General features: G+C 41.0%; 3 protein-coding genes across 4 annotated transcripts in view; 1 reads left to right on the forward strand and 2 right to left on the reverse strand.

Moving 5' to 3' along the window:
• The window catches only part of LOC135711855 (uncharacterized), a 186671-nt gene that overhangs the window by 113387 nt on the left and 60977 nt on the right, over window positions 1-12307 (forward strand). The window lies entirely within an intron of this gene.
• Window positions 5446-8644, reverse strand: LOC135711813 (apyrase-like). Its single transcript, XM_065234767.1, has 6 exons — window positions 8481-8644; window positions 8190-8427; window positions 7915-8124; window positions 6140-6718; window positions 6014-6086; window positions 5446-5954 (listed from the first exon to the last, which is right to left on the reverse strand). Exons 1-6 carry the CDS (start codon window positions 8642-8644, stop codon window positions 5446-5448), a joined length of 1773 nt encoding a protein of 590 aa, XP_065090839.1.
• Window positions 10137-12281, reverse strand: LOC135711885 (apyrase-like). The gene is made up of 8 exons (XM_065234863.1): window positions 12124-12281; window positions 11832-12063; window positions 11562-11771; window positions 11219-11506; window positions 10868-11152; window positions 10734-10806; window positions 10332-10674; window positions 10137-10271 (listed from the first exon to the last, which is right to left on the reverse strand). Exons 1-8 carry the CDS (start codon window positions 12270-12272, stop codon window positions 10157-10159), a joined length of 1695 nt encoding a protein of 564 aa, XP_065090935.1. The 5' UTR covers window positions 12273-12281; the 3' UTR covers window positions 10137-10156.

A 12307-nucleotide genomic window follows, 5' to 3' on the forward strand; every position in this document is an offset into this window, starting at 1 on the left:
GATGGTGTAAAAGGTGCGTGACAGTGGAGAAGAGCATGCGAGCGATGCAGACAACCATGGAATAGAACATGAGCATGATTGACCGCCCGTGGTTGCTACTCTGTTATTTCCCGATCACCTTTAAGGGGCTGTCCATAAAGTACTTAGACAGTTTAGGGGGGGTTGACAATTATCCACGGCCCATACAAATTTTAAAAAAAATGTATGGACAATTGTCTACGCAGGAGGAGGAGAGGGCGGGGGGGTGAAGAAGTCCCCATCGTTGGAAAACGTCACACAAAGCCGTATTTGAGTGAGCCGCGTCAGTCTGCTTCATCTCCACTACCGACAAGTAACGTAAATAAATATCCACGATCACCAAGAATTCCCCTGTTCTAAATCTCGGGATCGAAAGGAAGTTGATCTGAATTATTTCCCAGGGATTTTCGGGCATCTCTCTAGGCGATAGCGGTTGAGGTGGGCCTTTCCGAGACAGCACAGCACAGGTTTCGCAAGACTTCTCGAATTTTTCTACTTCCTTTGCCATGCCAGGCCACCAGAAGAATTCCCTCATGATCCGTTTCATATTCACCTCCCCTATGTGTCCTCCGTGTGCTGAAGACATAGCTTTGCGCCTCAAAGAGCCTGGTAAAATAACCCTGTCGTTTTTGAAAACGGTACACCCCAGGACATACAAATTCCTTCTTTGCGCTTCGAATCTTCGTAAGTTCTCTGGCCATATATCTGACTTCACTGCTTCGCGTATTTCCCGGATCTCACTATCATTTTCCGAGCATGATTCGATATCATCCCAGGTTATTTCTAAGACTCCGGCCTGCAGTGCGTAAAGCAAATTTCCAGAATCTTCCTCTTCAAATGGAAGTGCTTCTTGTGCTTCGTTTATCAACCTGGACAGTGCGACTACGTTTAGTTTTCCAGTAACTCTTTCAATCGTAAAATCGTATGATTGTACGCGAAGCGCTCAGGATTCGGCACGAGATACTGCTCGTTTTCCCAATCGATGTTGACTGTTGAAAATAAATTCATTTGCCTCTGTATCTGTTCTGATTACAAAAGTTCGTCCCAATAAATAAAACGAAAAACGTTCTGCCCCCCAAACTACTTCTTTTTGGGTTTGTTGATACTTCCGCTCCCTGGCCGTTAGCGCTTTCGAGGCACATGCAATCACGCGAGGTTTTCCAGAGTTGTTCCACTGCATAAGCACAGCACCCAAACCCACGGGTGACGCATCAACATACAGCTCAATCCTATCCGTCGTACTGTAGTAGCCAAGGGTTTTGATTTCTTTCAGGGCCGAATTTCTCAAAAAGTTGAATTCCTGTTCCTCTGCATCCGTCCAATAGAACTGATCAGCTGTAGCCAAAGCACGCAACCGGATGGTTTTGTCCGCGCGATTCATGATGAATCGGTCCGTAAAAGTAACCAATCCGAGGAAACTTTTCACCTCGGAGCAGTTTTGAGGAGGCCTAAAGTTCTTAATAGCTTGCACTTTGTCATCTTCTACTTGCCATCCACCCGGAGTCAACTTAAATCCGATAAATCTAACTAACTGAGTACTAGACTGGTGCTAAATTTGAAATTTTCGCTCCACAGTGCGTAAACGGTTTCAAATTGGGTCCTGATTAGGCTCCCAAAATGTGAACTACTTTAGTAAAAAACTGACTTGGCACAAACCATTTCAAGTTTATATGGGAATTACTATGAGAAAACTTATGTTTTTTTTCATATCTATAAAACAATTCACCACATGACTATGCTTTTAAAACTGATAGCAGTGATTGTAGCATATTTTCTCAGCTTCAACTTTGTTGAAAACCACTTTTCAATCAAATGTAACGAACAAAAGTTATTAATGATTTAAGTCAATGATGTCTTATGATTATGCTCATTCAACTGTTCAGCAGGCAACATTGGTGTTTCTGGTGCGAAGAATAGAGCACAACTATCATGGCTACTATGTCACACTGCAGAATACAGTGTTGCCCACAGAACAGCTGCTTGATCATGCCATAAGATTATCAATCTCTTAAACAATTAATAACAATTTAATTTGACATTTGGCTAAAAAACGGTATTCCGCAAAGTTGTAGCTAAGAAAATTTCCCGTAAGAATAGTTATAGAAATTTTCGAAAAAACAATATGGAAAATGGGTAGAAGACAATGACCAAAAGTAGAAGGGTCTGTGCCTAGGGGCACGAACGGAAGCTTGACGTAGGACCGCTAGTGGACGGAATAAATGTGAAGAGCATTTAGTTCTTTTAATTGATCAATTATCTATTATCTCAACTCTTTCCGTTTTTGAATTGTAGGCGTACCAAGTTTGTAGTAATTTTGTTTTCAAAGAGAAAGTTGATTAAGCGAATCAATCAACATCACTGGGGTCCAAGTTTGGTTACAAGATTACAACTCTGGAGAGCATTTTGTGTGATCGTTGGGGGCTTGTGGTTCTGAATATGGACAAACAAGCACTGATAAATTCTATTCCAACTTTTTTTCTGATGTAAGCTTGATGGCTCTGAAAAGGGCCGTTTTAATGAAGAGGACATCCATGGCCACTTACGCTTGGCGTGTTTAGTGTAGGTGACAGCATCACGGACCTCATTTTCCAGGAACACCTTCAGCACACCTCGTAGATCAGACCGGAAATACGTTTGACACCACCAAGGCGAGCCAGACGACCGATGGCGGTTATCTCGAAGAACTTTGCGACGACGCTTGGCACCTCCTTTACCAGACCTTTTCCTCCTTTGCCACAACCAGTCAATTGCTGCTTGTTAGGTGTGAAGGAGCGGACTAGCCACCACCTTCCTACTGCTGCTATTGCTGTTCACCACGTCGTCCGAAGCGAAAATGAGGAAATTGACGAAAATTTTATTCAGTTTCGGAGTAGTACCAATAGACTGAGTGAATCCAATCTTTATTTTTCTCAAATTCGGGAGTTTTTCCCTGGAAAATCCTGGAAAAACCTGGGAAAACATGAAGCAAATTTACTCATCGCTGAGTTCCAGCACTTTATTTCTTATTTCTGAGATAACTAAACTCAAATTTGGGTCGATCTCATTCGCCGTGATATCACCTTGAAAGATATTGGCGCCGGTGGTTAGCGTGATTACCTCTCACCCCACCAGGCCTGGGTCCAATCTCAGTCGGCGCCACCGGCATGTTCTAAGGCATAACATCTCTGATCACGCCTTTTTCGGGAAGTAAAGCCGTTGGTCACCGGTTGAGTCGATTGGTAGGGTCCAGGTGTGATCTCCCGTCACTTTTCAATAGGATCTATCTACATTGATCGATTAGCTTCATCGACACTCTCTTTCGTAAATAACACGGCTTCACAAATGTTTCCTGCCGCCTTCGTCGAATTAGATGCTAGATTGTTGCTTCTTCCATCGAAAATATCCGGCCGTGGCGATTCAAAGTTGATCAAGGTTGATCAAAATAATTTGTACCCCTTCTTCCAGTTTGATTACATGAGCATTTTGTGTGATCGTTGGTTCTGAATATGGACAAACAGGCAGATGAATTCTATTCCTACTCTTTACTATAATAAGCTTGGTGGCCCTGAAAAGAGCCGTTTTGTTGCCAAAGCTGGTGATGATTTAACCTCCGTGCGTCTCTGTTACTTCAAAACGTAGATGACATCCATGGCCGCTTACGCTTGGCCTGTTTAGTGTAGGTGACAGCATCACGGATCTCATTTTTCAGGAACACCTTCAGCACCTCGTAAATCAGACCGGAGATACGTCAGACACCGCCACGGCGAGCCAGACGACGGATGGTGGTTATCTCGAAGAATTTGCGTTTGGTTCTGAATATGGTGATGAGTGTGCAAAATATTACGCAATTCCATCCTCCCTATTCGCACGCGCCCGAGGATCGGAGGCGAATGCCACTTCGACTTGTTTCGTCTACTTACTACTCTCTGACGACTGTGCTGGGGAAGCAGCATATGCATGTAGGTAATTGGTGGATTTGTTAGTTAATTCGACACTTTTGGACAATTCTGGACATTTGCCAGTTTTTCAATAGTTTCTTGTTGAAAATCAACATTTGGAAGCATTGTTATCGATGCTTAGCCATATTTCTGATCAATTGGTGATATAATTATTGAAATTGGACCAGGGGCAGCTGAGTTATAGACGTTCAAAATCTTTCTTAATTTATTACATGTTGCATTTTTGGTTTTCACAAAGTGTACCCCCATATAGAAATCAAAGACGTAGTCCTACGTCAAAAATTTTGGTTTTCCCATAGTAATTTCCATATAAACTTCGAATAGTTTGTGCCAAGTCAGTTTCTTACCAAATGAGTTTAATTTTTGGGAGGCTAATCAGGACCTGATTTGAAACCGTTTGAGCACTGTGGAGCGAGAATTTCAAATTTTGCATCAGTCTACTGAGCACCGAAAACACACTTGTCTATGTTAAGTTTCACATTGTGCTCCTTGAAACGAACCAAAACTTTATCCAAGTTGGCATCGTGCTCTTCTTTGGTTCTCCCTACCACCAATACATCGTCCAAGTAATTTACGACACCCTTACAACCTTTATACCTTTAGAACACCTTTTGCAATGCCGACCCCTAAAAGCATTGTAAAAACTGATGATCTCAAACTTTAGAATAGGCTATACCAACGCCGGCCACGTCCGAATGCAGGTAAATTAAGAAATGGGTATGAATGTGTTGACGTGATACTCGCTTGGTTAGAAGCCGAGAAATCCTCTGAACTTCTACGAGAAATCACTGGGATGTCAATGGATCGAGTTTGCAGCAGGGTTTGTTTTGGCAAACGGTACGTTGAATTAAAGTGATGGGTTCAAGTTAAGAAAAAAAGGAATAACGAGATTCTTACATGTGAATGAGCCTGAGATTAAAAGCATGATGATCTGCTCAGTAAGCAAAAACGGTCGCTCTAAGGCGCCTCATATCACATCACACCACTCATGATCGAGTTGTTGTTTTAGCCATTCAAACCCGACACTGGCGACGCCGACGAAGGCAAGTTTCACTAAACACATGATAAACAAGCCATGTGACTATAACACTCCTTAATATGATGAGGCCTGGGTTTCATCCCACGATTTTCTGCTCAGTAATCAATAGGCATCCGAGCCTCTAATATTGCATCACACAATTTATGATCGAGTTGATGCTATAACCATTCTACTTCAACGGCAGTAACTGCCTCATAAAACACGAAGAGCAAGCAATGTGAGCATTAGGGTGCCTCATTTTTAAAAAAAAAGTGAAAAATTTATTATATACCACACTCTAGTTCTATTACCCCAAAATATCAGTCTGTGCCAAAGGTTTAGAGGTCGCGCCACTGGATTGAAGTTTAACGAATGCGAATGCTAAACATGCGAGATGCGAATGCCAGTGATATATCACACTGTTTATTAAAAAAATCATACACTACATTAAATAAATTCTATTTGAAACATTTATAACTTTCCGGTCGATATTCCATCGTCTCTCAAAAGAACCTCGCCATCGTGCACACAATCCCAATTGACCCCACAGATTTGCACCCGCCCCATTTTTACGCCTTCGATCACCTTAAGCTTGGCAACGTAGTCGGTGAGCACATCCGCATCCAACGGGCCCCCCTTTCGACTAGACGCGTTCCCAGCCCAAACGAAACCATCCTTCGCATCGGCCAAGTATGATGGAGCAACGACAAAGTACTCATCATTCAGATTTAAAGGACTGTACATTTTCTCCTCGATGTTCGAATGATTCCGAACCTCAATCGTAACCACACGGTTGTAAAAAGGCTTCGATGGATCGATCCTAACCTTGAACCCAGACACCTGCAGGCAGTTGGTCCGATTTTCATCATCCCACGTGTAAGAATGTTCAAACATGTCCCAAATGTTTTGCCCACTAAGCTTCAATAGATCAACGGTGGAACTGTACGGAATCGCCTCGATAATCAAACCGTTTGTGATTGCTGGATTTTGAAAGGTATAAAAGTATAATTTGAAAATGAGAATTTAATATAATACATACGTCCAATTGGAATAGGGTTCCTGAAGTTACCAGCTTGGATGAATGCCGATGGTCTAAAGGTTTCGTTCGTCCACTGAAAAACAAGACAAAAAGTGAGATGCTTGCAAAGATGAATCAGAAACTTACAGCACTGGCATAGGCATCCGCTGCCACACTTCCTAAAGTGCATTCCACTTTTCGGCAAGGCTCACGATTCAATCGAACGCGTGTTTCGCTGACCACTGTTGAGCCCAGCTTCCACAGCTTCTCTCGCCACGGTTGCATATCGTGTACAATCTGTTCATCCTGATGTACTGATCCGTTAATATACACGGGAAAACCTTCCCAGTACTTCAAGTTACCATCGTTATCGAAATAAACCGTCAAACGGCCCACGTATTTCCCGAAGGCCATGGCCTGAACAATTGGAATAGCTTTCCCGTTGTCCTTGCTGTTCACAACCAGCGGATAGTCTCCCACGATCACATCCGTAGCATTATCGTACGGTGCATTTGAATCCGGCGAACGGAGGAACGAATGGGAATGGGCACCCACTATGACGTCGATGTGTTCACCCGCATCGGCTGCGATTCGTTTATCGTCCTCCAAGCCACAGTGGGACAGGACAACGATTTTGTCGATTCCCATCCGATGCAGATGCAGAGCTTCCTCTCGAACGGCATCGGCGGCATCTCGGAAGGTGACTTTCCCGGTATGGACGATGATCTGGAATGGAGGGAGTAGAAGTAGAAATAAGTATGTGCGATCAAACAAAATTATGCGCATCTTTTGTCTAACGAATGGTGAACACGAGAAAAACCTGTGATATACATAGGGGAATAGTCGGTTTCGGCAATAATACCTTAACCTATTATCATCGGGTAAACAAAGTCCTAGAGGACTCAAATTTGGCAAATAGATGCTCTGGAACACGCCAAAATTGAGCTCTATAGGATGTTGTTTATCCCTGACAATAATAGAATAAGGTATTGCCGAAGCCGACATTTCCCCTATCTGGTTAAAAATGTGTGAAAATCAAAATTCTAGAAAAATAAGGTTTCATGTTTTTTTTGAGATAAATCAATTTAATCACGATAATATCGTTTTTAAACCTACAATAAACGATGAGAATGCACTTGGAAGTCATGACGTTGAAAATCCATTTCTACAAATTTTTCTCCCAAAAGTGGATACTAGACAATTTTTCATTTATATGGCATAGGGTTTTTGATCTAATTTCCGTCGTACTAAGCACAACCCACGCTTTATCTCTCTTTTCTGAACGAGTTTAATTAAAAAGGAGAATATTTCTGTCAAATATGACTTCTAAATTTATTCACCTTTCCATACGTACCATTGGATTTGATAAAGAGTCACAAATTATTGAGATATTGCTTAAAATCTAATACTGCTTCTTGATTCTAAATTCGTCCTGCGAGTTTCAATTCCGTCCAAGCGCATTGAAACGCCATTAGATTTTCTTCGTCCTACGGATAAACGTAGAAAAAAGGGATTCGCTAGGAGCGCTTCTTTTGTTTTGAGAACAATGAGCGTAAATATTCATAGAATGCACTCTAATAGGGTTTATGTTGCAGCTAATGAACTAACGCATCGGCACATACCTATTATTAATTTGTGCACGGTGAGATCATTGATAATATTGATCTTTTCTGATCGATAGAACGGAAATGGGCGATTACGACGAAGTAGCGCTCTACCCTATTGGCCATTTTATTTTACAATCCACAACCTCCAAAATTGAGTTTTTATTAAATTTTACACCACCGACCCGTAGATAGAAATCACATCTACTACGTGAAGGTCTAGGTCTATTTGCAGATTTGACATTGGTGGCGAATTAGCCGTTTCATCGTTTATGGGCAGTTTTCCGAAATTCCAGACAATTAATGGCTTATACTCACATGCGTTTTGTCGTACAGCACACCAATTATTCCGACCTTTTTGCTACCAATTTCAAGCACCAACGATTTTCGAATATTCGAGTTCTCCAACCGCTCTTCCCCGTTCAACTGCAGGTTCGCTACCAAGGTAGGAATACCTACGCCATTCAGTTCCTTGAGGTACGGTGCAAGTCCCTTTGAACCATGATCAAACTCATGATTTCCCAGTGTCTACGATTGAAAATTGTCAGATGCTAAATCAAAACGCTGAAAGAAAGCTCAATTTTGAAACTCACCATCGCAGTAGGCTTTAACTTCTTCATAAATTCAGCCATTACTTCCCATCGCAACAGATTGTACCACAGTGAGCCTTGGAAGTTGTCTCCTGCATTCAGATAGATCGCGTTCTTGTCGTTATGTCGATGCAAAAGCCGTTTTATTATCGTGTAGACTCGTGCTAGACCAGCAACGCAACGATGATTGCCTCTATCCACATCGGTGCAATTGATCGATTTTAAGTTGGTTTCTTCGAATCTAAAATAAGTGTTATGAATCATATCTTAACTACAACCAAGTTTCAGACATACCTCGCATGAAAATCATTGATATGTACTAATGTTAAGGGAAACAAATCCTCAAGTACTCGAGGATCGTCTGGTAAGTTATTCGAACCGGAAACGACAGCCACCAATAAACTACTTACTATCGATAGCAGAACTATCCAAAATTTGCAACACTCGCCAACTTCCATCGTGCCACTTTACGATGATTCCGGATACTACCAGTTGAACACTAGCTACAATTCAACACATTTCGTTCGTATTTATCGTATTTCAATATTTACATTAGTCACCAATTTGAGCGAATCGGTCTCACCGAAAAGCTCTTCCAGCTAGTATTGAGCCAAGCAAGGTTGCAAATACTCATTTCAGCTAAAATAATGTTTTTCGGAATAATAAAACCAAACGATGGTATGACGACATGTTTTACTTGTAACTTACAAGAAGACGTTACACAGTATGCGTTTGAAACATAAAACCTGTAAATTTTGCTTTCTATAAGTCACAATCAGCGATTTGCTGATCGCTGAGTGAGTGAGTGAGTGTGTGAAAAATCGCTGATTGTGACTCTCAATAAACAGGTTTAATATGTCAAACACATTCTTTGCAACCTCTTCTTGTATCTTACCAATTCAAAATATGATCATAGCATTTCATAATTTAAAAAAAAAACGTTGTTTTAGCTGAAATGAGTATTTGCAACCTTGGAGTCAAGTATAATAAGTATAAGTAGGTAGTACCCATACCTTGAAATATAATAATTTCGTTCATCAGACAGAGATCCCTGAATGGCGATAAGCAAATAAAAGCGCCAGCCCGTATGTCGGTGCTAGCAGTGAAATCTACGTGCTTTACTGTAAACTTGCTGTCGTTATAGGGTTACGTAATGCAAACTGAGCCTTGTCCCTCAATTCTGTCCGTCAAGCAAATAAATCCATATTCTGTAATATATTGCTCGTGATTATTATATTCATTGTGAAACTGACTTCAATCTTCAGTCGCGTTATCCTAAAGTTGTGCACATGCATGCTTATGTTAATTCAAAATTTAGACTGAATGCTTTAAAAAATATGTGTTTAAGTTAAATGAATTCAATAATAATTTTCAAATAACCAAAATATTACCCCATAACCCATTTTTGAATAATTTCGGCAATTATCAAAATTAATTGCAATACAATAAAGGGTAAGAACTAAATGGTGTGATATTGTCACTGTAGAACTAGCTCTTAGCTTCAGGTCTCGAAATGTAGGATCCCTTACTGCCTCAAGCCCGCCAGTTCAGCGCTAGTGGAGATTTGTGTTGTGTGAAATATTCACCTAGAAAGATTTAAAAAAAACTACCGAAAATGATGACCATGGATCATGTAATTTACATCTATGTTCCTGAATAATTTCGATAATGTTAAGTTCTGAAATTGATTATCGTATGCAATTGTAAACGAAATTATTATGTTTGCACGTGTGTAGAATTTCGTCTGCAGTTCGATTATTTGTTGAGATATGATTTAAACGTAATTGACGACTGCCTTTTCAACCCAGATAAGAGACATATACCCTACTTTCAAGTTGGCATCATTCAAATGCAGCCTGTGTACCAGTTGCCCCGCCAATGTTTCGCACGGTGTTTAAATATAAATATCCCACGGTAAACAAAAAAAAAACAACTATGCAGTGAGCTTCTTCAAATATTTAATCAACAATTTAAGCACATTTTACACCATTTTTGCACACCACAACTCTTTCTGTATCAAGCTTATCCACTGTTTTAATTTTTTCAACATAATTTTTAAAAACGTCGGAATCAAGCGGACCAGTCCTGTTTGAAACACACACTATAATTATCAACCATACAAATTCAAAGGCATTCACTACTTACCATCTAGCCGAGGCTTTCTTCATCGCAGTAAACCCATCCTTCCCATCGCATAAATACGACGGTGAGGCAACATAGTAGTTTGCTTCTTTGTCCAATGGTTTCAAATCGTTCGATTGCGGTTTACTGTGATCTTTCACTTCAATTTTCACAACCCTGCTTCCGACTGGCTTGCTTGGATTGATCACGATTCGTAATCCTGACACTTGCAAACAATTGGTTCGGTTCTCGTCGTCCAAACCAAACGAATGTTCTGCCACTTTCCAAATATCTTCCCCCTTCAGTCGAATAAGATCTGCTGTAGACCCGAAGGGAGCCGCCTCGATGATGTCGCCGTTGGTAATTTCTGTTACAATAAAAATGAGTATTAGAAAGGTGATTGCAACTTATCGACAACAGTCGTACTTCCAACGGGAATGGGATTCCGAAAGTTGCCAGCTTGGATTATTGCGAAAGGCCTAAAGCTCGCATTTGTGTACTGCAAAACAAAACTATTTCAAAATAAATCCTTTCAAACAACATATCGAACAAACACTCACGTGACTGGCAAAAGCATCCGCATACAACACACCAAGCGTACACTCTTGATCTCGACAGGAGTCGCGATCCAAATGAATCTTTGTTTCTCCCACTACTTTGGAACCCAATTCGGTCACCTTCTTACGCCAGGGATCCAACGCTTTGAGAATCTCCTTATCCTGTTCAACCTTGTTATCAATAAATTCCGGAGAGCCTTCCCAGTGTTTGACTTCACCTTTGTCGTCGAAATACAGTGTCAAACGACCGACATATTTTCCAAAGGACTTCGCCTGCACTATTGGAATCTAGAAACGACCATAAATTTATAAACTAGCAAACTATTGGGGATCACAAATGAGATCATCGCCTACTTTTCGGTTGTTCTTGCTAGTTACAACGGTCGGATAGGGTCCTTCGATTTTATCATTCTTATCATATGGCTTTTTAGATTCCGGTGAATATAGGAACGAATGCGAGTGGGCTCCAACGATGACGTCTATGTCTTCCCCTGCGTTTGTTGCAATTTTCTTGTCCTCTTCGTAGCTGCAGTGCGAAAGAACCACGATTATATCCACTTTAGCTTTTTTTAAAGCAGCAGCTTCAGTTTTCACCGCATCAACAGCGCTCGATAGGGTTACTTTTCCCGTTTGGGCTATTTCCTGTTAAAAATAGATTTTAATGCGATTCACAGATCCCACGTGCAACTTAACTTACGTGAGTTTTATCATATAGAACACCAATTATCCCAATGGTTTTACCGTTTACATTCACTTTGATAGATTTGGGAATTTTTGAATTTTTCAGATCTTCGTCTCCATTCAGGACCAAGTTTGCAACCACGGTAGGTATCTTTGCTTTATCCAATTCCGTCAAATAAGGAGCTAATCCTTTCGGCGTATGATCAAACTCGTGGTTTCCCAATGTCTATTAATAATGGAACAAATAATCATTTGAAGTCTAGGTTTCTCTCCAATATAAATCTACCATAGCAGCCGGTGGCAACTTTGTTATAAACGCAGCAGTCACTTCCCACCTTAGCAGATTGTACCACAGTGTGCCCTGGAAATTGTCACCAGCATTCAGATAGATGGGATTTTTCTTCTGATATTCCTGAAGTAACTTCTTTATCTTGTGATATACTCTGGCAATCCCGGCAATGCATTGACCCTTATCCTTCGGGGCACACGCGTTCGACTTCATGTTCGTTTCCTCAAATCTGAAATACACAATTCGATCGCATTTCGAAAAGACACCTCACAACATCCGGCATATTCACCTCGCATGAAGGTCATTGATGTGAATCAATGTTAGTGGGAAAAATTTCGATACATCCTTGTTGGCTGGCATGTTATCCGATGCCACAATCACCAATACCAGACTCGATAAACCGAGAACCACTATACTGAATCCGAACCACGAACCCATTGTATTTTCCCAACAGATCAAATCAACACTAGATG

This window comes from Ochlerotatus camptorhynchus, unplaced genomic scaffold (assembly GCF_037179485.1).
Source record: "Ochlerotatus camptorhynchus isolate MF236.1 unplaced genomic scaffold, CSIRO-AGI_Acam_v1.1 ptg000443l, whole genome shotgun sequence".
NCBI classification, from domain to species: domain Eukaryota; kingdom Metazoa; phylum Arthropoda; class Insecta; order Diptera; family Culicidae; genus Ochlerotatus; species Ochlerotatus camptorhynchus.

Excerpts from the sequence above, each read along its gene's own strand:
- LOC135711813 (XM_065234767.1), bottom strand. The coding sequence starts at position 8,644 with ATGGAAGTTGGCGAGTGTTGCAAATTTTGGATAGTTCTGCTATCGATA. Across the intron at positions 8,428-8,480 it reads ATCAATGATTTTCATGCGAG|ATTCGAAGAAACCAACTTAA; the intron begins GTATGTCTGAAA and ends CACTTATTTTAG. Across the intron at positions 8,125-8,189 it reads AGTTAAAGCCTACTGCGATG|ACACTGGGAAATCATGAGTT; the intron begins GTGAGTTTCAAA and ends TTTCAATCGTAG.
- LOC135711885 (XM_065234863.1), bottom strand. The coding sequence starts at position 12,272 with ATGGGTTCGTGGTTCGGATTCAGTATAGTGGTTCTCGGTTTATCGAGT. Across the intron at positions 12,064-12,123 it reads ATCAATGACCTTCATGCGAG|ATTTGAGGAAACGAACATGA; the intron begins GTGAATATGCCG and ends TGTGTATTTCAG. Across the intron at positions 11,153-11,218 it reads CTAGCAAGAACAACCGAAAA|ATTCCAATAGTGCAGGCGAA; the intron begins GTAGGCGATGAT and ends GGTCGTTTCTAG.